The 27,470-nt window shown below is 43.3% G+C and overlaps 1 protein-coding gene across 1 annotated transcript; it reads left to right on the top strand.

The window, feature by feature from the left end:
* Positions 1 to 41: 41 nt before the first annotated feature.
* LOC142888086 (guanine nucleotide-binding protein G(I)/G(S)/G(T) subunit beta-1) lies at positions 42 to 27,102 on the top strand. Its single transcript, XM_076026105.1, has 11 exons — positions 42 to 443; positions 14,782 to 14,886; positions 15,764 to 15,802; positions 15,929 to 16,035; positions 17,967 to 18,030; positions 19,051 to 19,213; positions 20,804 to 20,870; positions 21,086 to 21,287; positions 21,392 to 21,608; positions 24,126 to 24,241; positions 24,772 to 27,102. The coding sequence occupies exons 2-10, from the start codon at positions 14,830 to 14,832 to the stop codon at positions 24,230 to 24,232; spliced, it is 1,023 nt and encodes a 340-aa protein (XP_075882220.1). The 5' UTR covers positions 42 to 443; positions 14,782 to 14,829; the 3' UTR covers positions 24,233 to 24,241; positions 24,772 to 27,102.
* Positions 27,103 to 27,470: the final 368 nt, after the last annotated feature.

Genomic DNA, 27,470 nt, shown 5'->3' with positions numbered 1-27,470 from the left:
TTCGTCGTGCGTTGTGACGCTGCCGTAACGTGGGGTTTCCCAGACCTCAGTGCAGGGTTACCGCGCCCATCTCTGCTGTTTGATGGCCGGAGGAAGAAGCGACTGAGATTCTGGCGTGAAGGAAGAAAAAGGAGGGACGACGACGGTGGGAAAGACAAGAAAGGGATTTCTTGCTTCAAATTGGGGATTTGCGCTGACACGGACGAACGCCTTAAACGGGACCCCGACACATCTCTTTGGGTTGAACACCGTCTTGTGTCTGCGCCTCTGTGCCGGTGTGTCTCCCCCCTCGGCGGGTCAGAAAAAACTGGGTTCGGGGAGTGCCGCTCCTCGGTAGCTAATCTAGCTAAATCTGAGCGCCTGGGCGGAGAGAGGAGAGTCAAGATTTTTTGCTGTTTCCAGTCAATGTGATATCAAACAGCGGATACCGTCGACTGAAGCGGGTAAGGGCATATATTCTTTCTTGAAAACGCACAGGGGGGAAATTGCTTATGTGCAGTTGGCTAGCCCGTCGAGCAGGAAAGATGGGCGAAAGGGGTTAAACTGGGTTGAGTGGCTTCTCCGTTAGCTACCGTTAGCCTGGTGTTAGCTAGTCGTTGCTGCCGATAAAGTCTCCGTCAGAAACTTAAACCAATTGGCAAAGACCAAAAACTGTCTTATTTTATTCCAATCGGTTCCCCACCAATCAGGTAGCTTAATTGTCTGTCGTCGGGTTTTATTAGAAGGTTAGCTGACAGCTCGGAAGGTTAGCCATCACCCCTCTCGAACGTCCGGGTATCTTTGCCCCTCTTAGGAAATCAGCCACCTAGGTTAATTGCAATCGCGTTGTATTTTTACTATTTATTTTCCACTGTATTGAATTAGGGTTCAGCCAAAGCCTACCCTCTCAAATAGTCAATGGGAATTGTGTTATATACATCGGCCGACATCTTTTTTCCCTTTCAGATTGGCATTTTAGACTCCCAGTGATTGCCCGATAAGCTAATTGGTCGCTTATTTGCTAACATTGCTCCGTATTTTTTATTTTATTTTATTGACTAATCCTGGGGCGAGCTGTAGATGATAAGCACACAGACTTTCTTACCATTGCATAACTCATGCAGAACCCGAACAGACTTTGAATTATACTTCCATTCGTGCTGAAAATCATGCTATTGACAACGGGATCTAAAAATGGCTACTTCGCCAACAGAATTACCACCACCCCCACTATTCCGTGGCCAATCCATACAAGTTAGCCGGCAGTGGTCCCAGCCTACGTTTTTGCAGCCTGCTATGGCTGATCTGGGTGTGTATATCCCGAACATGGCAGCCAGAACAATCTGACACTGTACCTTTTACTACATTTCTTACGAGAACGTTGCCGTGCATGGATGCTTTTTGTCAAACCCGTGCACCGAAGCGTTAACATTAACCCTATTAGTGTCATTTACGTAATGCTGAGTTTTCCAGCTGTGCCCACTTACTTGACAAGCCATTTCAGAGCTGCCTAGTTGAACCAACGGCGTATTATTCAGCGAATCGAAACCAAACCACCCCGAATCATGGCTACTGTACGCACGGCTACATGTTAACATCCCAGCGGTTTGGTCTGCAGAGTTAGCCATCTGTTCTGCCCACGATACTGATAGTCCTGATAATGAATGGGCACTTTGCACGATTGCTCTTAGCAATTTACACGTACTGCCAGGCGTCAACTCAAAATTTAAGATCGCACGGGACGAAATGACATTAGGCGCCGCCGTGGATCTGATAGTGGCAAAAGCCATTTTAGTTCCCTCGTCGTCAGCCCCAGAGCCCGCCCGGGAAGCCGCGGTTCGGGCTCGATTTGAGCTTCTTCTCATAATGATGAGAAAACGAGATCGTGTAATTGGATTCCGCCAATCTGTTTATCCCGATCACGGGTCTGTCGCAGGGCAATTTGTTAGCAGCTACAGCCAACCATGCCCCACCGGGCCGAGCTGCTCAGTAGTATTTAAAGCCCTCGTCCTGAAAGCAGAGCCGTATTATCCACGGTGAAGCGTCGGCTCCTCGTCGGACCGCTCCGACACATCGGGTGTTCAAAACGGCACAAATGCCGTTGATTAAGACCTCTACGGTGAACATTTCGAACGATTGTCAAGCACCGAGTCGTATGTGCTGTCGCAGGAAGCCGAGCAGGGCGCTTCTCGACGCCGATGTATGCAGGCTACACTTTGACGAAGTTGTTGGCCAGCAATGCGAAGATTTTGGACGTGAAGAATCGATATCCGACTATCCCCGATTTACTGTCGCTTCGTTATTTATTTATTTCCTCGTTTCCTAAAAGAGCTATTTGTATTTACTGGCTCACAAAGATGAATTCATTTTGCCAGTGTGCCCCCTCCCTCCGCCTCCTCAAATGAATGGGTTCCTGTATTCAGGGCCCAACCAGCTGCAATGAACAAGATGGCGTTCAAAGCCTTTTTCATCACCGCTTTTTCTCAGACAGAGAGAGACGGCTGCCGAGCATCGGATAAATCCAGACCGGGCGGATTAAATGACTTTATTTCCCTCATGGTAAAGAATCTTTACAGCGCGTATTTGTGTCAAAACGTTTAAAAAAAAACGATCGTATTCCTGGTTAGAGTCCAATATGTTCACCTGATACCGGACAATATGGTGGGGAAGGGGTGTTGCACGTCTCGATTGTGAACCAGAGGCCATGCTAACTATAGAAAAAAATATTTATTATGTGTACCGATTCTTTCTTTCTTTGTATTTTAATTGATGCAAAGCATCAATTAAAACGTCTGTATCCACACCTGTGCAAATGATTTTTTTTCTTGGTCTTAAACAATAATGCATATATAATGACACAGTGTAGCGTTTATTAAAAAAATAAAATAATAATAATCACGAGATATCAAAAACTTTTAACAAATAAGACAAATCACCGTTTTAATTATATAAGCCCTCTCTTCATTAATATCCACTGACGACCATATTTAATTTAAATGTCTGCATCTAATTTTCTGTAGATTGTTCATCAATAATCATCTGTGTTACGTTTCATGTTATGTTTTCTTTAAATGTATTTTAATAGGAAGCTGTGTTGCATAGAAAAATTTATACCTAAAAATAGCCCTGTGAGTTTTATCTTATTTTTACAACCATTTAACTTTATGAAAATCATCCACATCCAGCAAGTCCAAAGGGCATAATCTCCAGACTCTGGAAATTCAGAAGTGATAGATTGGTGTCACAACAGGATGTGGGCCATGTGTTGAAAACCGACGTTATTAGCCATTTTATGTGGGGGGAAGGGAGGGGCAGCTGTCCTGAAACAGGGATTTTTATTTACTATAATATCTTTTTTTCTCCCTCTAATCTCTAAGTGGAGGATATGAATGGGATTACATCCATAAACCATGGATTTCACTCTTTGGGATTATGTGGCTGTGGTCAGTCATACTGCTAATTTTTCCCCCTCACCCATTATATGATTTGTAATATTTGCCCACCATGTGTTTCAAAATGACTTGCGTCTGGAGTTGTTTCGGAAGTGTTGACGTAGAATGTTCACACTGTAATGTGATGTTTAGTACATCCGACTTTTGAATAAGATATTGTATTGTACAATAAATGATCCCATAGTGAAATGTGTCTTTCTGATCGCAAGTGGTCCTCATAAGAAACGGTATGAATGTCTACACACAGAAGGGGGGGGACATACTACCCCCGACCCCCCCCCCCCCCCCCGCCGCCGCCGCCGCCACCCCCCAACACACACACACACACAATATAATCACCCCCTCCCCCGACCTAAACAATGTAATTTCCAACCCGGTGTGAAGCTCCGACTGTTTGTACAAGTTATAAAGACTCATAATGTTGCTCCTGACACATGTGTAATGAAGTAGGTGACTGGCTTATATCACAAGTTTTCTTCTTACTGTAAATAATCCAATTATTTTAGGCGAGATATCCCCCCTGGCTAAAGCACAGAGGAATAGGAGCAGTACTCAGCTGTAGTTAGAACTGGTTTTTCATTTCTAGCAGTATTCCTACTTGGATTGTACATTAATTGTACCGGGGACTGTGGGGATACAGTCTGTTAAATGTCCAGGCAGAATGATTTAGACATTTCCCTTAATACATACGGACTCTGGTTAATGTCCAGAAAATGTCACTGGGCCAGTGTGTATGTGAAAGACACTCCAGTTTTCTCTTGCGGGATTTTTAGATGTTGCTCTTTGGTGACAGATTTTCCTATTCTTCTTCTTTCTTTCTCTCTTTCTTCAGCGTGTTTTGTGCCGTCTGGTTAAGCGTGCACTTCTCTAACAAGATGTTTGATATAAAAAAAAAATGCAACAGTTTTGTTACAATGGTTTGTGAACTGCAGCTTAGTTTTCCTGGTAACATTCCAACCTCAGTCTTTCGCAGATTCTTAAGCCCAGACTGATTCTGCTCTCCCTCAGAGCTGCTTTTTTACACTGACTCTTAGCTTGCGAGAGCACTGAGAGTTCATAAATGGAGACTGTTCACTGACAAAGTATTTCCTGCACCATGTCACATGGTCTTCACCACTGCCCTGCCCTTTAGAGACTTATGGCAGGTATATGTTTATTCCACAGTAGTTGAACATAAGAACAAAGACTCATTCTTAGCTAATATTTAATAAAAAAAAAAAAAATCAGTTCTTGTTTTTATACTGCTTTCATTTTTATTACAGTAATTAGAAACATGTTTTTCCAGCATAGTAGTAAGTATAGCTGACATTAGTTAAGTAGCTGAAATCATGGTGAAAAAATGTGTTTTGTTAACATTCTGAGGCCGAGGAATGTTAAAATGGCATCTCTCAGTGATAACAGGGAATCTTGTTATTTTCCCTTACATGCATAATAGGCAGAGCCTCATTGTCCTATTTTGACCATAATGGTTTGTGAAGTAGCAGACTCACCAGTCAGTTACTTGGACTTTCTTGTAAGGCAGCTGAACACGGGTTAACGTTGACCTGCTGGAACAGGCAACATAACTGAAAACCACATCTAGACAGAAGCATGTGTTGTCTCATGTCATTCCACAGTAGTGTTGATGGAACAGATGTGCACCTTGTCGTGGTTTCATATGTTTAGTTTAGAGGCTCCGTTCACACCAAATCAAATGCTGTAAAAAAAAAAAAAAAAAAAAAAGCTTGCAGGGTTGTGTGGTATTTACTCAGCATTGAATTTGGTGTGAGTGCATCCAAATATTTAAAAACTGAGAGGAATAAAGGGTTACCTTTTCTTTTTTGCTCAGCCCAGGCTTTAGTACACAGTGTTCATTTGCGCTCATTGGTGCACGTCACGGTGGCCAAAATGTAAACTAAAGAAACGATTAACCAATTAAACTCCATTTAATAATTTTTGTTTTCTTGAGTACAAAACCAGTTGTGTTTCTTGCTCCAAGCATTTTTGGTTTTCAACTTGATGAAACAAGATGTTTACCTTGAACTGTGTTGTTTGGCTTCATACCCCCTTAAAGATATGACTATTGTTTAGCCCATTTTGAATTACGCTGATTAACCAGTTTGGGGAATTCCGGCAAAGCAGGCAAACAAGTCAAATCGTAAACAAGTCCTAAATTATTTTTTTTTGCACATTTTGTTTTTTCTTTTTGAAATTGTAGTACCTGGATTGATATTAAAACAGGTTATCTAAAGAGTTCCTAGTGATTTGCGTTCAGTTTTGCAGTAGCACCGTTATACATGCTTGACTTGTCACCACTGGCAAAGGTCTTGCCCACTGTTTTCAGTAGTCAAATCGGCACCAGGGCCTTTCGTTGACCTGCACACAAGCCTGTCACCACTCACACTAGTCGTGCCAAAGCCCATAACAAACTCCACAGTGGTGTGCATTTCCATATCCTGCTTTGAATAGAGAGCGTGTCCGGCTGCATTACAGACCTTACATTTGACTGCCACAGGGAAAATGTGACCAGACCTGAAACTTGAGATGACAGCAAAAGACAGCCAGTACTAGATAGTGTCTTCCTTATTTTTTGAGCAGGAAAGTCACTTGAGCAAAAGATGGGGCTGGCTGTCATGTGACTCCTCACAAACTTGTTCCTCTCTTGAAAGCAGGGAGAGAAAGCACGGGGGGAGGGGTGTCAGTAATGCAATCAAAGGAGTGTATTTTATGTTTTAAATAAAGTCATGCATTTGGCTTTGGGCGAGCACGCCCTTTTCTCTTTTTTCTCCCCAGTTTTTAAAATTAACTCCTTATTTATCACTCTGAGAAGCTGTTTTCGTACCTTTGCTTTGAAGCATAAACAATGTTTTGCTTAATGTAAGACTTTTCTTTTTTTTTTGGAATTGCTGTAATGATATTAGTGTTAGCGTTATAGGCACTTAAACGAGGCTATATAACCGCTCCCCCTCCGCCATATTTGTTTAAATTCTTTTTTTTTTTGTTATTGTTCACATAGTTTTTTAAATGTAATCATCAATTGTGAACAGCCTTGTGTGTTTTCTTTGTTGGCCAGCACCTCAAGCTGCTGCTTCAGCACGCTTGCATTGTTTGTGTGGGGGAGCAGGATTTCTTGTAAAGTGATGTACAGTTGGTCCTACACATTAGCAGCCCCGCCGGAATTCTCTCCCCAGATTAACATTCCTTTTTCTCCTGATAGCACAATTTCAGTCAGACAATGGCCAGTTCTGTGACACTTGTTTTTAACAATAAGGTCAGTTCCTGTTGGCCTGTTTTGTCCTTCTGTGGTCCCAGAAAGCACACAGCCGTGCTCAGAACTGATTTCTCTTCGACCACAAACCCATTAGAACCACATTAAACCCACGTTTGTCTTAGGACCAATAATGTACAAATAATTGATGACATGTGAGCAAATGAAGTAATCCAGCATCACAGGTAAATTGTTGTGAATCTGCCACAGTCACGTCCCACTGTTGTGTCAGAAACACAATACATCTCTTCAAAATGGGAGAGGCGAGGTAGCTGAGAAACAACTGATGAGGCTGTTTGTCAGTGACCAGAGGCCAAGGTCAATGTGACTTAAACAAATCAGTCCCACTTCTCTAAATCATGCTGCGCTTCCACAATATGTGTGTCTGAAGAAGCAGGTTGGGAGAGTCTTTGCTGTTCATTTGCTCCGGAGCATTTCATTCCACCCCACTTGGCCGCGATGTTTCTGCGATTAATGCACTGTCTCCCTCTCGTTGGAGCGTACAGCATCATGGAATGTTTTACTGATCAATTAAACTCACCCCACCGTTCCATTGATGTCATGTCCCCTATCATCAGGCATTACACGCGGCAGACAGCCACATAAATATGTGGCCAGTTAAAGCGGCAGTTCGTCCCAACATCATACTTCTTCTAAGCATTATCAGGGTGTAAAAACACAGTGTGGTGTTGAAAATGTATTTGCCCTTAACAATGTGTTCCATATTTACCAAACAATGTGTTGTAGATGGTTTGTATGTACTCTTTTAGGCAGTATGGTGGTTGTTTGGCACCATAGCCTTTTGCATACATTCAAAGCATGCAGCTGTGTATCTTCAGTGCTTTAAACTTCATTTCAGATCAGTTGTGCCGAATGCAGGATCATGATGAGCGCTGTGTGTGTCGGCCTATGCATACTTATTTGCAGCCCCAAGATTTTTGCTCTACTTTCCAGTGGAGCAAAATGGGTTAGAGAGCTTGAGGCTACCCATTTTCAGTCCAGCCTTTCTTCCTGTGACCCGAAAGGTTTGAGAATCCCCATACTCTCAAAAACAGGCTTCGGTTTGTCAAACATTAAGTGGTGGCGTGGCCAGTCAGTGTGTGGAACCTGAAAAGGCTTGTATCTGCAAAGCTATCATTTTTCCAATACGTGCAGACGGTTGAAGCAATTTGGCATAGCACTTGAAACCAACCTCTGTGTAGATTTAAAAATAAATCACTTGTTGCCGGACCCATACTTAAAACCCGTACATGATGTACTGCATTGAAACCCCTTGTATGTTTTTGCGCCACACGCATCAATCGGACGTTAGCCTGGCAGTGAGAGCACAGATTCACCTTCTCTCCAGTGTGCCCGCCGCATGGTGGAAAAGCACCGGGACCGAGACTGTGCGACAGAGTGAGTGAGATTGGATGGAGCTTTTAAGAAATGTCCCGGAGCAATCCCCTTCTGTCTTCTCTTTGTGCATCACCAGCCCCCTTGTTCCTGCCTTCTTTGTGACCTGGTTATGTTTCAGCTACATTTACCATGCATCACTTCCCGACAGCACTTAGAGGGCCCCATAACCACCAGCCAGACAAGAAAGGAGACTAATGCACTTACAGTATCTCTGGTCGCATACATTCTGTAAAAAAATGTTTTAAATTCATTTGCTGTTGTGTTACCAAGTAGCGTTTCAATTTAATCATCAGTGGCTTGATCTCCCATTGTGACCAGTCCTTTCAGTGGTCCTCAATGGTGTGGTCTCATATCATTAATGCTCACATAAACTCTCCAGAAAATAGCATATTTTTGGGTGAAACTGCTCTGTTGGGCCTGCTTTGTTTCAGGGGAGGGCGCGCTTGATTCACAGGTTTGATACCATATGATATGGAAACGGGAATTGTGCTTCATACGTAGGCTTTTGGACCTACCAGGATCCTGTCTTATAACAGAATTTGACAATTCTCTAAAACTGAAGCATCTTCTGAAAGGCTTTGATGTCATCTCCTTGTCCATCGTGACAGTTCCAAGTTTGAGTGGGTTTCATGAGGTTCTGTTCTTTGTTCAGGTTGCTAGATCACTATTAGACTCAGTATGTTTGGAGGTTGAAGATCAGTGAAATAGTTTGATGCGATTTGACACACTAGATTTCTTCTGAGTGACATTTCAAGACTTTTTATTTAACCAAGAGATTGAGATGAGTGAAAAAGTTGAGAATCAGCTGGCCACTTGCTCGCAGCACAGCAGATATAGGTCAAGACTCCTTATGTGCAATTTTTGGTGTGTTTTTCGTTCTTTTTTGAAGAAAAGAAAAAGAAATTGACAGTGGCCACCTCTGATTGTTCCCAGCAAGTCAGTGGTTGAGCTGTCACTGTCGCTTTGGCTGGAGACGTTGAGCACCAGCGTTAGGTTTGTGTCAAGCTTGGCGAGAGAGCAAGGGGTTGGGAGAATGCGCTTAAATATTGCACAGACCTTTCTTCCTCTAAATGGATAGAGAAGAGGAGATGTGGTGCGGCCCTTTACCCTGAAAGTGTTTTTTTAAAGGCCAATGCAGATCAGCAACCGAGAGTGCTGCCTCATTTAAAGCCAGGCAACCGACAGCATTTATAACAAAAGGCCTTTAAATCAAGTGTTCTGGAAGCATTCATAAAAATAGCAGCATCCATAGTGTTTTTTCTACTTGGCTAATATAAACCGTGACCTTATTTTTTCAGTTTGAGGTGTCCAACTGTATCCATCTCATTAAAGGTCTATTTTAGGCAAAAGTGGCTTTATCAATCATTTCTAACAGTAATCACTGTCTTCAGGTTGTCTTGTGCGCCTGAGAAAATGTGAAAAAATGCACATTTTAGGAAGTCTTGTGCTCAGATGTCCAGTGCGACCGCGGCCTACAATGTAGCGGGCTGCTCAGCCGGGGTTTGAATTCTGGATGGTACCCTATGAGTGCCGTGGTAGTAGCAGGAACCACAGAGCCAAATATATTTGTGTCTGTACTGTCACCACATCCGCTCAGTGTTTTGACAAAGGGAAGAGAGCGACGAGCACAGCTAGGGAAACACCCTTAAAAAGGAAGTTCCTGCTTAAAGAGGCGATGCGCTCGCATGAAGGTGGAGACTGCACACTGTCGCAGACGATTAGCCGCAGAGGCGCTGTCCTATCCAGCAACAAAAGAACAACCAGGTCTAGATCCTGCCTCGCTGTGTGCAATGTTTCCAGAGGAATCAAATTAAAGCCTTTTGTATCGTAACTGACGCTTTCGGGCTCTGAGCGGTTAGCTCCCTCCGACAGGCCCGCTGGAAGAAGTTGGCCAGATGTGGCGGACATGGCACATCCCTTGTGAAGGGAGGAGAGGGGTGGGGCAGCTGCTCTCTTAGCAGGAGGGCCTAAATTATTAAGTTCCCAAGGCCCTTCCCCACCTTTAGATCACTTTATTTCTCTCTGATTAAATCGTCGACTTTTACAGCTATTTTTTTTATTGTTATTCTGCTGTATATTCACAACCAGCAATATGCTAAATAAGGAAATTGAAAGTGTTTCTAATACGTTGCCACATAGTCCTTTACATGTTTTTTCCTCTAATATTCTGCATATATTCTTTCTTTTTTTTTTCAGAATTTCTTTTAACAAATTATTTTTTTATTTTTGATGTCCAAATGAGCTCATCTGAACATTTCAACCACATTCCTACAGTCATATTAGAAGTACCTTTATGTTATGAAAATGTTTTTTGTGCAGACAAACAAAAGGGAATCAATCTTAACATTGTTAATGTAAGAAAGAATACTCTACTCTAAGCAAATCACAGAGTGGTTGCGAGAAAACAAAACGTATCTATTAGATTTAGCCTACAGACATGGCTTTAGAAGAGAGACGGTCAGTAGTCAGGACTTAAAATTCGGTTCATGCGGTTAGATAAAATCTCTTCTAGAGAGACAGGCCACAGTGAAACTGCTCCAAATTGGGACGGGACGACAACAATGCCTTCAAAGAAATCATGATTATGAAAACACTGTCTAGCAAATTGGCGCTATCATTGGTTTTTAGAATAACACATAGATGGTCGTAGTAAAAGTAGCGTAGCAAAAGTTTGCTTGGCTCCCCAAGAAAAGAAAAAATATTGTGTACATTCTCTCCATGTTAACATTTGGGTGCAGTCTTGATCTGGCTAACCATACTCTAGTCTGTCTTGTTTTTGGTGCGCCCCTGTTCCAGTAGCGTTTAAGAGACGGTGCATTAAGTTATGAAAGAAATGGAAAAAGGAATTTTTGGAAAGGCCTGGAAACCCAGAGTTGAGTCCGGCCTCCAGTCTTTACAGCTGGGGAGCTCGCCAAGCCGTACTCCCCTTCACCAAGGGGTTAATGACTAGCTCCCCTCCCAGTCGTCCTCTGCTTGTTCACTCTCATTAGTTTAATCTGGCTCTGTCCTCCAGCTTTCCCCTCTTGCGTCTATCCTCTTGCGCACCAGAACATCTCAGCGTCGGCCTTGAATCTTATGTCATCAGGGCGGGTCCTCTTTGTCTACCCCCCAAAAAAATTCACCTCGCAGCACCACATTCCCCTTTAGGTTACAACTGCTGACTTCCTGCATGCAATACACCTCCATCTAGAAACCTCCTTATCTTTGACATCAATATTTCCCGTCAAAGATGGTAAGAGGTCACAGTCAAGTTAGTGAGTCAATCTCAGTTGCTGGTGCAAAAAAAGAGAGGGTAGTACAGTTTGTTGTGGTAACTGAAGGCACTTGCAACAGTGTCATCACAAAGTTACAAAAGAGGGATTTTAGCTGGTTGCACTTTCAGGATAATTCACCATAAGGTACATGTTGCTTTTTTACTACCCATGATTGTCAGTGTTGTTTTTTTTAATCCACATATCCTCTCTGGAGTTTTTACAGGAGGGAAAAATTCCATCCATTGGCAATAAAGTACTCGCGTATGGCAGTCAGCCCTATACTAAAATGCAAAAAAGAAGAGGAACATAGGGAAACATGTCTCCCTACTGCTCTCAGCCTGTGTTTTTAGCCAAAATATCCGATGCAGCCTCTGAGATGTTTGGCCGACACACGTATGGCAGTTCATTCCATGAATTTGCCATAAAAGTGGTTCCTGTCGACTCTACACTGAATATTCTTCACTACATAATCAAACAAAGGCTCCGTTCTACTAGAGCCTTTGTCAGTTGAATATAAATTTTATGACTTTTTAATTTCTATCAATCATTCTACATGGTTTATTTGTAGGTTTGCTTTTATATGAAAGAACAATCACGACAATATTTTCTGATTAAGAAGCCCATCCAGGCTAACTGGCGTAGTTGTGAAAATGGACTGTGCATGCGTGATCATTGTCGTATGGGAAGGAGAAATGCCAATAAAGTGTGTGCCTATGCTCGCGCACGCGCACACTCACACACGGAGTCAAATTACACTTCCTCTCTCCTTGTCACTGCTGTGCTCGAGATGTTGGCCCTGATAGGAGTGGCTGGAAAATGTGAAGTCTGTTTCCCTCCTCCTCTTTCTCCTCCTCCTCCCCCACCACCTCTCTAAAAATAGCTGGCAGAGAGAGAAGGCAGCAAAGTCGAGGCTCTATCTATTGGTCTGCCAGTTTCAACACTCCCACCACCAGCACGGGGGGGGGGGGGGAGTCCTCTGAATCACACCTCTAATAAGAATATTATCAGCCAGCCATGCATACCTCCTTGATACGTGAAAGTGAGGTTTATTATTTTAGAAGCAAGCTTATTTGTCAAACGAGACAAAATGGGATATTTTTCTTCAGCGTCCTCGTGGTCTAAAATGGCTTTTCTAGCACAAAGCGTTCGAAGCAGATGGGTAACCTCGCTATGTTTCCTTTGCCTGCAATGCTGAAGACCTTTACAGACCAGGAAAACATTGAGATGCCTGCAGTAAAGATCTGAACGTATAATTAGGAAGGATTGCATTGCAGTGTTATTTCATATGAGATCATGAGACAGCATTGGGTTAGTGAGCATGTAACTTGATAGATGGATTTCTGTGGCGTACCACCGTTTCTGCCTTTTTTTTTGCCTCTTAAAACGGAACCTTTGTCCTTTTGTAAGGGTTTAGTGATAATATAAAAGGCTGATACGATGCCCCCGTGATCTACTCTACAGTAGACAGTATAGATGGCATCAGGACATACTCTGTCGCATTAGGGTTGTGTTTTTACTCCCATTAAACGAGATGCAAGCCCACAAGAGATCCTGCTTTCATTCACTACTGCATGTTTGTTTCAAGCTCGAATGATGTTTGCCTACTTGGTGCTGTCATGAAAATCTAGCTACCCCGTGGTTGTTGGCACTAATATACAACCTGAACTAAGTAGTGAGGTTCAATAGTTTAAAGGAGGGAGTGGGGGGGAGGTGAATCATACGTAGAAGAAATGGACACTTTAAAAAAACAAAAAAAGCTGTAGAGGAGTGTTTTAGTGAACTACTTATTTATCCATAGCTCTAAGTTAAAACTTGTATGCCAATATTTTGGGAAAGTTGGGCCATATCTTCGGTCCCGGTGCAGGTTCTGCTGATGAGATGCTACCGTACTGCTGTTTTCTGACTCAGAGAATTATCGGCTTTTGCTAATTGCTTTAGTTTTTTTTTTAAGCCCCTAGTGAGTTACATTACCTCAATGTATTGTCTAACCAAGAGGTTTTTTTTGACCACGAACACAACAATTGACCTGCGAAATTCCCATGAGATGTCCCCCCCCCACCCCCCCCAATCACCAAGATTGGGGGTTAAGGCGCCTTACATAGATGCAGAACCATTTAGCAGCAGCAGCAGCCAATCAGGGGACAGAAGGCTGTTGTGATGTCAGACGCTTGAAGGATAAGGTGTTCATTCAGAAGGTCCAGCCTGGACTGTGAACCTATATCAGTACCTCGAGGAGCAGGAAGGTAAGGTCGGAGATGTGTTAGTGGGGCGTGTAAAATCGTAGGCTGGGTCCTTTTTATTTATAGCAGTTCCTTTATAGAAACTTTGTTTTATGAAGCTATGAGGGGTACTTTCTCGAATGAGTGGGAAGTGTGAAAAGAAGACTGCATCCGAAATTTCATCGTTGTCGTCCTTCTCCGTTTCAGTCGACGGCTGTGGCTAATTTGGTCTGCGCTGGTCTGGTGCACCGTGGGTCACTAGTGTTGAAGATGCAGCAGCGATGAGCGAGAGGCTTCGGTTCTTACACTATACTTTTTGAGTCTAATTTGTCTTGGTGCGGAGAGTGAAAGTGTTGGCTCCAAGAGTGTCAACCCAGAGGATTGGGGTCAGCGGGATAGCCACTGCTTTTAGGATCATCAGCAGGTTTTGTCTTAACCGGATTTGGCTGGAGGAGCTGAATCAACTGTGTCCCAGGATTACAGGGATGACATTGGATGAGAATTTAGAGTCCCGAGGCCAGAGCGTTGACGGCTCCACCAAATCCTGCGCATCTTCTGAGCACCTTTGGGTTCCAGTGGTGGTACACAGCCCAAGCTAGTCTCTCGGCGTACCTTTCTTCTGTGTTTGGCGTCTGGATTCTCAGATCCTTGCTTCATTTAACAGTCCAGCGCCAGGTACGCTCTCATCGTCTGACGACGGGCAAAGTGGATTCTTCTTTTCTCCCCCACCCTCGAAATGTGGTAGTTTTGCTTCGCAGGAACTATTGTCAGCTGCTCTCTGGGGCCAAATGTGCGCTGAAGGGGTTTGCTGTTATTTGGGTGGGAAGAAAGAACAAATTCAACATCATCCTGAAAAACTGTTATCTTGAGCCTAAAGTAGCTGCGGAGTGCCTGTTGCTAGGTAACAGTCTGAAGCCGGCAAGGACGAGTCTTGAGCTGTCTAGAAAGCGTTGAGCTGTTGTGATTCCCAGAGACTTTGTCGGAGTTGGAGATATTAGATGGAAGAGACACCATGAGATTCCAACCTGTGTTCTGTTCATTTAAAAACAAAAAACAAAAAAAACATCCATGTTGGACATGGCAAACAAGACCAGCAGAACAAGCAAGATTATTTTTTTTCAACCTAAACTTGTTTTTTATTCGGAGGAAGTCACCTGGACAAGTTACTTGCTGTGCCTAAGCAGCGAGCCTGTGATTCTAATGTTGAGCCTCTGACATCTTGTCTCCCCCAGATCAGAAGAGTCTAGGCGGCGGAGCGCAGCACACCATTAGAGAGGAAAATGAGTGAACTGGATCAGCTACGCCAGGAGGCTGAGCAGCTCAAGAACCAGATCAGAGTAAGTCCTTCACTCTCCTCAAGTCCGCCTGGGTAGAATTCCCACAAGGTCTTAAGAAAATGAGCAGCATCAAAACATTAAAACTTTCGATCAAGTAAAAAAAAAAAAAAAGATTGATTAAATTTTTGTTGATTATGCCAAGCTAGCCATTGATGAGACAAACGGTCATAAACTCATGAACTGCTATGGGATCCTGACAGTGCGATAAGCGTATTTAATTTATTTCGGACTGTCTTCTGTCAGACCGTGGGGTCACCGGGAGGTTACACACACAAACTGTCAGTGTTTAAAAACCGCTTTTCCAAGCCGTGATCTCAACTAACCGGACTGAGGTGACTCGTCACTATTGACGGAGGATGACCGTCGCCTTCAGAGTGCAACCCCCTGCGAGCTCCAGACAAATGTTTCAACATAAAAACAAACAAAAAAGAAAATCAATTGTATTGATGGCCGGTCTCATGACACCAGTGCTCCTCCACTGACCACTCACGTTGAACTGCTGTCGCTGAGAATGTCAACCTGATGGAATCCAAAGCACGTTGCAGAATCCTGCACGTTGTTTTTTTGGTTTGTTTGTTTTTCAGGCAAAACAGTTTCTGGCAGCTGTTGTTGACACGCAATGCTGAACATTAGTGATGAAAAAAAATATGGATTACACCCAGACTTGCATGAACGTTTAAAATTGAAGGCACCTTTTTTTTTCTTATTTTTTTAAGAGGCACAGACTTTTTTTTTAAAAAAAAAAAAGAAAAAGTCTGTGCCTCTTGCATACTAATTTCGTTGTATGCACCGTCATATAATGACAAAGGCTTTTGATTTGAGTGATTGATTAAAACCACAGATGTTAAACAGATTGCTTCTGATTGTTGTGTTGTAGGATGCCAGGAAAGCGTGTGCGGATGCTACCCTGTCTCAGGTAAAACACACTTTTACCATCAGCTTTTTAAAATCAATAATATTTTTGATACCTTAAAAATAAATTAAAAAAAACTGTGCTTTGCTGTCGCTCTGTTGTAACCCTCTTCATTTCATTCTTGCTCAGATCACAGCTAACATCGACCCTGTTGGCCGAATTCAGATGCGCACTAGACGGACGCTGAGGGGGCATCTGGCTAAAATCTATGCCATGCACTGGGGCACTGACTCGAGGTAATCTCATTGAGCGCTGTCCTCTCCATTAACTAAATATTTCATCCCGCCGGCCCTCCCCCCACCCCTTGGCCTGAGTGCAGGAGCGACGTACAAAAGAAGGCTTGATTCTCTCTCTCTGCGTGCGAGTTCCTTCTCCTGAGGGTCCTCATCAGATCTCCACATTCCACAATAGCTGTGGAGCATCAGAGAAAAGCAGGTCGTTCTCTTTACGTTGGGCCACATTTTACGTGTGGCCGCTGTCCCAACATTCCCACAGCAGCATATATGCATTATAGGTAATGCAGGTTTTTATATATATATATGTGTGTGTGTGTGTGTGTGTACGCTGTGGGCTATGCGTATCAGCCACTCCATCTTTGACCGTGTCCAGTGTTTTGTGTGTCTGTGTGTCATGTTTGTGTGCACTGGGGGTGGGGTATGTGGGTAGAGCAAATACTCAAAATGGAGTCATTCTTCGTCGGAGCAGCGTCAGATAGCCGAGGTAGACACAGTAACACGCCCCATTTCCCACAAAGCCCGACCCCTCCCCACCTCCCATTTCCCCCTTGGGACGTGCGGCGGGATCTCACCTCAGCAACAAACAAGTTAATGGCCGTGGTGCCACGGCGTCGGTCCACAGAGACGCCCGTGTGCTGCCTCGTCTTCCTCCCAGTCACACGCCCAGCTCAAGGTGCGCTTGCTGTGTGTTTACCCGCCGGCTCTGCGTCCTGTCATTTCTTTCTCCCCTGTTTGACATGTATTTAGCACGTCACCTGTTCACCTCCTGGGAACTCAAAAGTATTTTGTTGGACTCCGTGCTGAGATTCAGCCACTGAGAAAAAGGTCACATGAAGATGTTTGGTCCCAAAGACGGGGCCAAGTCTGGTATTTTTAGCACAATGGAGACAAGACTTGAATTCAGCCGAGTGTTTTGACGAGGAAACACATTAATGTGCACACTGTTGTGAATCTGCATCGCTGTGCACTCACAACGCTTCCTTGTCACACTTTTTCTTTCCTTTCTCTCAAGGGCTCCAGCCACATTCTCTTGTTGTTTCTGCAGCTGAAGAAAGGCTTTGCTAAAAACACACTGCTTGTCTGGTGTTTGCCTATATCACAGCCACTTACACAGAAGCGGTGACGATCAAGCCAAAGCTGTGTGCTTAAAAAATCTGGCAAGCCAGTTCAGCTTTCAAACACGCTAAGAAAACACTGCAAATGTCAGGGCCACACTTCAAACAGCAAAGCATTTCTAGTGTAGTGGTGTGAAGTGAAGTTGATGAGACCTAATCAGCGCAGTGTCTAGTGTACAGCCTTTAAAACTGCCTCAGTCTCATCTTCTTTTACACTCCCAACACCCAGCGGACATCACTTCATCCCGACACGCTGTGTGTGTGTGTGTGTGTGTGTGAATATAATGTTCCAGCCTGCTCAGTATTTAAGATTTGCAGAGTCTCGGCAGACCTTGGTGTGTTCACTCCTCTGCCCTGTCCCTTTGTGCATTGGAACTGTCACTGTGGTTACTCCTGTTGGGTTCACTCAGGGAGCAGAGCAGAGCCGCAGAGGAGTTACCTGTGTCTCCTGGATGAGGCGAAAAGGACGGGGCACGTCTTGTCGTTTTAGATTCCTGGTGTCTCATTCTACAGCAGAATAGATTGCTGTATTTTAATGGTTGCACTTTGAAGAATTTTTACAAGTGGTTTATTTTATGTTCTCCTCATTAGCAACAAGCATCAGAAGCAACCGTAGCAACAAAGTTTATCTGGATTGTAGAATCTTAACAGGGTTCATCATGTAAATAGGACAGTGTGCATCACAGAGTATTAAAGAAAAGAATAATTGTAATGATTTTACTAGCTTTTGCTGTGCTTGTAGGCACATTGAAGGTCCGTTTAGATCCTCAGTTTTGACTGTTTGTGTGGTTAAACCTCATCTCGTTTCTTCGCCAGGCTTTTGGTCAGCGCCTCCCAGGACGGCAAACTCATTATTTGGGACAGCTACACCACAAACAAGGTAAACATCTTTTACATATTCTATACACCTCAACTAATGTCATTTGAGTAGGGCAATGCCAAGAAAACACACACCACTGAGTGTTGCGTCACAAGTTGAAGTGCTGCAATATCATTCCTCGACAACCAGACCCCCTTTAAACTGTTGTCCTACAGCCATCATAAGGCCAAATTATTTTGACTGAAAGCTAGTGACAAAAAAGTAAGGAAATCATTTTTGTTTATATAGTACTTCTCACAGAGAGGCAAAAAAAGAACCAGCCTACTAGACAGCTGTGTACAAGATCTATAAAACACGATAGAGACGCCACAGAGCCCAGACAACCTCAGTCACTGATGCTTTATCAGATCAGTCTGCAACAGCCGAATTGCTTCAGCACTTTTTCAACAGAAATTGTCAAATGGAGCGAGCAGTTTTATATATATATTTTATATATATATATATATATATATATATATATATATATATGATAGCCGTTTTAATGCCAACAACCACTTTTACTTCATATTTGAGGTTCATTTTAAAGCGACAAAATTGGACACCAGTGGACACCAGTGTATCAATGATCACCTCACCCCCTCCAAAATAATAAATCCTGCCTGGCCGTGGGTGTGGTGATTAACGTCACCCACATAGAGGCACTGTGCCGAGTGCCTTTTGTGATATCACAAAGGGCTTATTTCCAGAATGGTGCTTTAATACAAAATTCATGAAAGATTTATGCAAGCTGGAGGCGCAAAGGACACTCTCCTAATTTCTAGTTTGTTAAGTGACACGATATTCATTTTTTGAATTGAAATAGTCTAGGAACTAGAAGGACTGTCTTAAATACCACATGGATGAATGGATTCATAAAGCAAATTGTTGTACACTGCCAAGTGACACCAGCTTTCTTGTTACTTTGCCCTTGCAAGGATGAGTTTCAATTTGCAGACGGGCTCGTCACATGACGCCCCCTCCCCTTTTCCCATCTGCCACTGCTTAGCGGCTAATATTAAAACGTCCCTCGCTCTCCCCCAGGTCCACGCCATCCCGCTGCGCTCCTCCTGGGTGATGACATGCGCCTATGCCCCTTCTGGAAATTACGTTGCCTGCGGAGGTCTGGACAACATCTGCTCCATCTACAACCTGAAGACCCGCGAGGGCAACGTGCGCGTTAGCCGCGAGCTGGCGGGACACACAGGTGAGTTCAGCCACCGATTTTTTTTTTTCCCCCCTCTCTCCCTGAAATTCACGATATTCGTTGATAAACTCTCAAGAAAAGAGAAGAAGAGAATGAATGTTGATTTATCCATCAGTTGCTCCTTTGGCGCATATGTGCATTTTCAAACACGTTTTGTAAATGTAATGTCATTTTTATTAGGTTTCTTTTGTGGAATGCAAAAGCGGTAATATAAAATAAGACAAAACATCTCAAGGTACAGCAATAAAGTAGCATGTAGAGGTTCTGCGATATTCTATACAAGCGTGCAGGAACATTGATAGTTTCAGGCCATAGTTGTTGCCATAGCAGGAGATAACTGGAGACGGAAGTAAAAAAAAAAGGTGAATATTCAAATGTGCCATTACATTCTTCCCATTGTTTTGCCACACAGTATGTTAGATATATATATGTATGTACGCATGCCATTTCGACCGGTTTTCTGTTTTTTTGAAAAACATTTGATTGTCATCCTTGGTGTAAATGTAATTCTCTTGCCTTGTCTTGTGTCAATACACTCATTTATGGGTGGTATTTCTCTTTTGAGCCTGTTTTAAGCCTTCAGACTAATTTTAACAAACTAAACTAAAAAATATTGGGAAGCAGAGGAGGGAGGACATGGGACCAGTGGTGCTTTCAGAAATGCTGCTTTGCCAGCAGCAGTCCCCGCCCAGTAATCAGTGTACAGTGTTTCAAATTTGACGCAACAGACAACTTGTGCAACGTGATGAACTTAATTAATGTCGCGTCTCCGCCTTCATTTGCACACGCCAGCGTTGTCACCGTAACGGCAGTGGGAGGCACCGCCATTTGTGAAATTGTTAGAGATCAGTACAGAGGACACCGTAAAGGGGAAATAGATGTCCAAGATGCAAATTTGTCAGAGCATTTCAGTCCCACAAACGCCAGTTGCGACATTTGTGAAAACACTTTCACACACACGCCTTGGTGCGTCTCATTCCGCGAAGATGAGCTCGCACTCGTAGAAACTGAGTGTTTCAGGTGTCGTGGCAAAGCCTTGTACGCACGCGTTCCCGATTCAGAAACCATCATAATTAGTTGTTTGTATTTGATCCTGAGTGCAAGTCTCGCTGGCTCGTGCAGCCCAGCGACTCCCCCCATCCCCAGAGATGCCAGTCACATGGTGCGCCTCTCTAAAAAAGCAAGAGGCCGGCTGGGACGTGACTGCAGCTCGGCTTCTGAGAGTGTTGAGCTCTTGGGCAAGGAGCGTTCATCTGATCAGTGTCACATGATGCAGGAAGTGTGTCAGCATTTTAGTTCTAGTTCCCTCACTAAAGGGAGGAGTATGCATGCCCTGGCAGCCGGTGAAAGACAGATTATGGAAGCGAGTCATGAACCAGGAGATGCCCCCCCGGTGGGCCTTTTTTTGTGTGTGTGTGTGTGTGTTGGTGAATTTTTCTGTTCATCTCGCCAGCAGTTGTCCATCAGACATCATTCTCTCCCAACTAGCAATAAACTTTGCTGCCCATGCAAATTGTTAGACCACTCATTCTTCTCATTTTGGAAAAAAAAGCAGAACAACAGTTAATCTGAGCCTTTCACTTTTACTAGGTTACCTGTCCTGCTGTCGCTTCCTGGATGACAACCAGATTGTCACCAGCTCTGGAGACACCACCTGGTGAGTTGTGGTACTGCGCCTAATGCAAGCAAATACAAGATATAGCAAATACAATAAAAAAAAAAAAAAAAAAATCTCAACCGGTCCAGATGAGCCACCTGTTGATCTCCCAGGAAAGATGAAGATATCACTTTAATTGCATTCCTGTCATCGAGTCATCCCACCGTCGAGTCTTTCTCAGCCGTCGTTAAAAGGTGCCGTCTGCTTCCTTTCAGCGCTCTGTGGGACATCGAGACCGGTCAGCAGACAACTACGTTTGCCGGTCACACCGGTGATGTCATGAGTCTCTCTCTGGCGCCTGACACCAGGCTGTTTGTCTCCGGAGCCTGCGATGCCTCCGCAAAGCTCTGGGACATCAGAGAAGGAATGTGCCGACAAACCTTCACCGGGCACGAGTCGGACATCAATGCTATCTGTGTAAGGACACCAACACAAACGCAACACGCGACTGAATTCTCAGCACGTCTCCTTCTCTAGCCTCAGCCCCTCTTTAAATGAATCCCTCGGCTTTGTGTTTGTAGTTCTTCCCCAATGGCAACGCCTTCGCCACGGGCTCGGACGATGCTACCTGCCGGCTGTTCGATCTGCGCGCGGACCAGGAGCTGATGGTTTACTCACATGACAACATCATCTGCGGCATCACCTCCGTGGCGTTCTCCAAGAGCGGCCGCCTACTGCTGGCGGGCTACGACGACTTCAACTGCAACGTCTGGGACACTTTGAAGGCCGACCGCGCTGGTGAGCAAACGGAGGAAGCGTAGCCGGTTGGCGCTCTGGTCGGCTAGTAGTGGCTAACATCGTTTCTCATTCTGCTCAGCTAAACGGCAGCGAGTGCTAGAAGAGGAAGCCAAAACATGAGCAATGCTGGGTGAATTTTCACCAACACTTATTCTGTCAGCTTTTTGCACTTCTACACCCCCTGCTGGCTGCCGCCAAAAGTGGTCACAGCCTGGTACTTCAGTCGTCTGTCAGACGTTAAACAGCTGATTGGTCAATTTCCTCTGAAATACTACAACAGGAGGCAACTGACTGTTACCAAACCAAGTTGTGAAAAAGCCCCTGTGCTCGTCAGGAAGAAGAAATCGTAGCTTGACGGCAGACGTACAACAACTCCTGCCATGCTCACTCACAAGTCTCAGCTTTATGCTTGCTGAACTTAAAAAAAAAAAAAAAATACTCACATGATATCTGGGCTAGCAATTGCCAGAAGGTAATTCTGGGAGAAAACAGTTGAAGCTGGAGTTGCAAGCGAGTCAAGAGAATGTGTTTGGATTCACAAATGTGTGATTGTTGAACAAGTTATTGGAATTTGTGTCAGTGTATGAACTGGCACACGATATTCCAAGTAAATCACAACCAGCAGGTTTTTTTCATTCTTTTGTAAGTTTATGCAGCTGAAAAAATATGGTTCTGATTCTGTTTGAGAAACTTTGTGCTCAGTAGAAAGCAGCGCTTTCTGTGACCGGTGACAAATTGGTTGTGTTTCGTCGTGCTCTGGTTAGTGCCGATCGCTAATGAAATCGTAATCGGGCCGAAAACAATTGGACAATAAAAACGTTTAGCTGTTCTTTGTGAAATTGAGATAAATCTCGGCTGTGGCAGTAGCAGAAACTGCTGCACAGCCCAATGTACTTACTAAACTAAGAACAAAATGAGATGAGTACATTTTAAATATTGTCATTTACTCTCAAAGATTACTGTTAAAATCAGTGTCTGAATTGAAAACATGCAGTAAACAAACCTGTGACCTTATTTGGTAGAACGTCTTGATGAGTCTTGCCCGGTTCCGATTCCAGTCATCAGAGTCGGCCTTTGGTCAGAACATCTTCAGTAGATCCCGTTCCTGTTGGTCTTGAGCAACGTCTTAAGCCCTTTAATGCATTAACACTGGTGAGGGCAGTGCTTGTTTATCCCTGTTTATCTCGCCTTCTTTTTACATGGTGAGAGCGAGTGTGGTGCTGTGGGACTGAGCTGCTGAATTGCCTCTTGGGACCAAACAAAAAATAGTGTCGGTGTAATGGCAACCTTAGTTTTCATGTAATGAGTGATGCTGCTACAAAGGGGCATTGTCATTATTTCTCATGGGATCACAAGAAAAAGGGGTTGAGTCCAGCAAAATAGACTGGACTGCTTTATGACCAGTCATGATATTGTGACCCCCATTGATTTTTGTTTGTTTTTTTCATACCAAGAGAAAATTGTTGACGCGTGCTTCTAAAGCTGAGGTAGGAGCTTGCGAAACCCACGGACATACGATTCCTCACAGTAGTCGGTCTGGATTCTCGTTGCCTGCAGATCGGGTTGCAAGGGTCCCAGAATTCCAACATCTTGGCATTGGCCAGCAATAATGGAATGTAAATGACAGTTGTTTATTTGAAAAAGTCTTTCCGGGAGAAGGAGGAATGTTTATCCAGTGAGATCATTCCCTGGAGTTACTAACGTGTGGGGCCCGGCTGTGTTTTGTTTCATAAACACTCCCAAATTTCATTCATTGGCGCAGCCGATGGGGAAACGTGGCAAAGTCGGTGAAAGAACCACAAAGTCGATTTGGTTGCCCTCACTCACACTGAGAGTCTGACAGACTTCTGTGCATCAGGCCACGTTCTGCTCTGCAACTGGTCATTTAAAACTGTCGAATATTAGGGAAGTGGAAAGGACTCGACAGGCCCTGGATTGCAAACACTGCCATAGACTGGGTGAGTTAGAAGTGGCGGTGACTTCTTCATCCAACGGTTGAAGAGGAAACGACACCTGCCTGTGAGGCTCCGGATTCAGCACTAGCAGCAATGTGACTGTGTGAGGAGCCACAGGAGGCCCATGCATTGTTGCGTTTTAAAAAAAAAAAAAAGCCTGCGGTATGGATCCAGGAGAGCGAGTGCCACCTGCACACGCGGTGCAGAAGCCCCACTAGCCCCCCGCCGAGGCATGAATACTTTACAGGTATTGACTGAATGCTTGAATAGGGATTAGAGCAGGCCCGCATCTGAGCCGCCGTGTCTAAATACCACACACTTGACATATAGCCGGGCGAAATCTTAACGATCAAACGTTTAAGGCGCCTTTGGATGCTAGTAGCCCGAACGCTCTGCGATCGACGTCGACGGTTCGGCGCGAGCGACTCCGGCGGTTGAAGCGCACGGTGGTGCAGTCCAGCGGTGGTAGGTGTCACACGCGCGGGTTTGAAGGTTTCAAAGTGCGCCTTGAACATATGGCAGCCGCCACCAGACAGCTTCTCAGCCTGTGGCCTCTCTGCAGGTGTCCTGGCGGGTCACGACAACCGGGTGAGCTGCTTGGGCGTGACCGACGACGGCATGGCAGTGGCGACAGGGTCCTGGGACAGCTTCCTCAAGATTTGGAACTAGAGTCTCAAGGTAAAAAAAACCAAAAAAAAAAACCCATACACACTCATGATGTCGTGTACAGTTGGATGCTGCACAGCAGCTGTCAAGAATGAAGCAGATATGATCAACTTTCTTTAGACTTGGGTGTTTGCTGCCCCCTTGTGGCATGAAAACAGCCTGCAACGTAAAGCACTTAAAAAAACACACATACAGAATAGGACTTGAATTAGAATTTCTTTTTTTTTGCTGTAATGCTGTTTTTTTGTATGTAGTTTTATTCTTTAAAATCATTTTAGCAGTCAGTTACAGAAAACACTGCATCTTCATGGTTGGGTTGTGCACAAGAACGTTGACGAATATTAATGGTTGTATCACAACCAGTGGTTACATATGTGTATTTAAATAGTAAAGATAAACACAAACGCTAAATAAGCAAAAAAAATAAGTAGACAAACACAGAAAAACTGAGTGCAAACTGACAGTGTCGATCGAAGTCGTCTGATTTGTCATTTTATTGAGCAGTTTCCTCAATTAACATTTTCCTTTGTTTTTCCTTCTAGATGGAATCTGGGCTCCAAAGTAAGAGTGGAAGATCATTCCAACATCACAATGTTCAATTTTATTGCATATCCAATCTTTAAAAGAAAAAAAGAAAAAAAAAAAAGCAACACAACACCATGATACTGACTCCAAACACCCCGTAAAAACTATCAAGGGCAAAAATTCTCTCTCTCTCTCTTTCTCATTTTAAAAGAGCACAATTGTCTTGTCACTCATTCAGTTATGACGAAAAATGAAAAGAAAAGAACTCCAGGAATTTTAGAGGTCTCCAAACACAACGGAGAGGAAAAATTGTGCGTTCCTCCCATGACCATGGTCTGGTATTGTAGTAAGTGAAATAATACGAACACCCCACCGCCGCCACCACCAAGCAAACATCTCCTGCGTCCTCATCATGCACAGGTCTGAGTGAAGGTTAGTGACCTGACAGCGATCTAACTCTCTATAGCTTTTTGGCCATGTTAATTTTTTTTTTTTTCCTTTTCTTTTTTGGTTCCTTTTGGTAAAGAGAAGTAGATCAGTGACCTGTCAGTAAGTGTTTAAAAGAGGATCAAAGCTATGTTTTATTTCCTAGTCTTTACACATTTTAGAGAATGTTTCTTTTATAAGATGGGAAGTATCCGAATCTCCAGATCGCGTCATTTTTAAAAATCCAGCTTTATCTCACCGGAGAACAAAAAGCATGAGAACTTGGCTTCAACAGGGAGTCCTCAAGCCACCTCTGGCCCTTCTGTATATTTAGTCCATGATACTTTTACAGTTTCTTTATATTTTCCAGTGTAGTCCACAAATCTTTGTTTGCACAAAAATTAAAAACTTTGCATATATAGAATAATGTCTAAAGAAAAAAAGTTAACTAACCAAGCACATACTGTTTATGATAATGAACGCTCGTTTTTTTGATCCGAAAAACGGCAACGACGACGACAAAAATTACCCCCAAACCATTTTAACCATTCTTACACCTTTGTGTCTGGCGACAGTGTAGAATAATGAAATGAAGATTAACCCATCGGGTCATAATCCACCCACACCCCCCTCCCCCTCTCTTTTTTTCCTTTCCCCTCCTTTATTTACTTTTGTTTCCTGGTTTCTTTTGCCCGTGGTTGGGACCGGTGATGTGATATGGTCGGGTAGGGAGTACCTCCACTTAAGCCTGGTTACAATCCGGGCCCTTTTCTCTTTTAACAGAGGTGCCCATTCCGTGCTTGGAAATGCAGTTACTACTCTGTGAATGACATGTTGTATAAATCAATGTTTGAAAATAATGATATTGAAACTTTTTAAGTTAAAAACAAAAAAAAGATTTTGGTTGTCTGCCATGGGTGGGTTATCTCTTAGAATCGCATGCTGTAGAATTGCTTAAAAAGGTGCATATGGAATTAAGTCCTTTGATGTTTTTCTTTAAGAAAATAACCTGTTGAATATATCAATACAATGGTATTTATATTTTTCTTTTTTTTTCTTTTTTTCCTTTTTCTTTTTTCTTTATTTTGGTTTGTTTTTGGCTACTCTGTGCATACACGATTCAACAAAAATGTCAAAGCTATGCACTTGAGAAGCAAACCCTGCAACATAAAGATGTACTTGGTCTGTACTTGGGCGGGATCTCACCAATTAAGAAGTAAATGTTTGAATTACACACACTCACTCACGCACGCACGCATACCTACATTCATTCACGTAGACATACACAATCTCAAATGGAACAAATAAATTTTCATTCCTTCTGTAGCAAACGAAATTCCACTTATTAAGAAAAACATTTTATAACAGGTTTTTTTCTGTTCTTTAATAAAAAAATTAAAAAAAAAATCTTGCAGCATCTGAATGGCAGAATTTTCTGTTGTTCCCTTCTCCTTGTGAACAGAGATGCTCTTTCTTTAGCAGTAGTGACATTTTTTCCATTATGTTTTTTTTTCTCTGCGACATTCTGTACAAAAAAAATGTGCTGTAATTGTGCGTTAGGCCTGGAGTTGGCAAAAAATAAAATGAAATAAAAAAAATATTAAAAATTAATTAAACTCCCTTTCCTTTTCTCTCTTTCTCCATCAAATAACTGTAGAGCTCTGCACCCCCACTGTTCCCTTTTCACCTTTTGTATTTAATTTTAAAGTCAGTCAGTGTACAACCGAAAGCTGGATGCAAGATAGAAACTATATTAAAATGTACTGTTATTTAAGATGTAATAAAAAGCAGTTTGAGATGACCTACTGTGTTGAGTGTGATTCACTTATAGCGGTTACCACTGAGGCTAGAATGTTGCAGACTGTTTGGTTTCCTTGTAATTATGTTCAAGTCCAATAAACAATTTCTTATCCACTGTTGAATCAGCCTGACTCTGTACTGTCATTTGCACGCTGTTGTAGTTCATGTCCCTTTCACATGTTAAACCTTTTTGAGGCACCAAGCACGGTAATGTCTTCCGTAAGGAAACTAGCTTTCTTTCACTTAGAAAGTCAAATAAGTGCAAGTCACCAAACTTTTTTTTTAGCCACATATATTTGTATAATCAAGTTTAAAATGTTACAAAGTGCATCAAAGAGCCGATGTAGACAAGACTAACAAACTACAAAAAGGTAAGGGAAAAGTAACTGCAATTTAAAAAAAGAAAAAGAAAAAAGAAGTGAAGCCCAAAAATCAAAATGAAACTGGGATTAAAATAAAACACGCATCCATGCCCATACACGGTATGTTA

Source organism: Nelusetta ayraudi, unplaced genomic scaffold (genome assembly GCF_046127955.1).
Source record: "Nelusetta ayraudi isolate G7.1 ecotype Tasmania unplaced genomic scaffold, CSIRO-AGI_Nayr_v1 ptg000019l, whole genome shotgun sequence".
NCBI lineage: Eukaryota > Metazoa > Chordata > Actinopteri > Tetraodontiformes > Monacanthidae > Nelusetta > Nelusetta ayraudi.
Note: the sequence above shows the minus strand (reverse complement) of the source record. Positions and strands in the feature narration are given on the sequence as shown.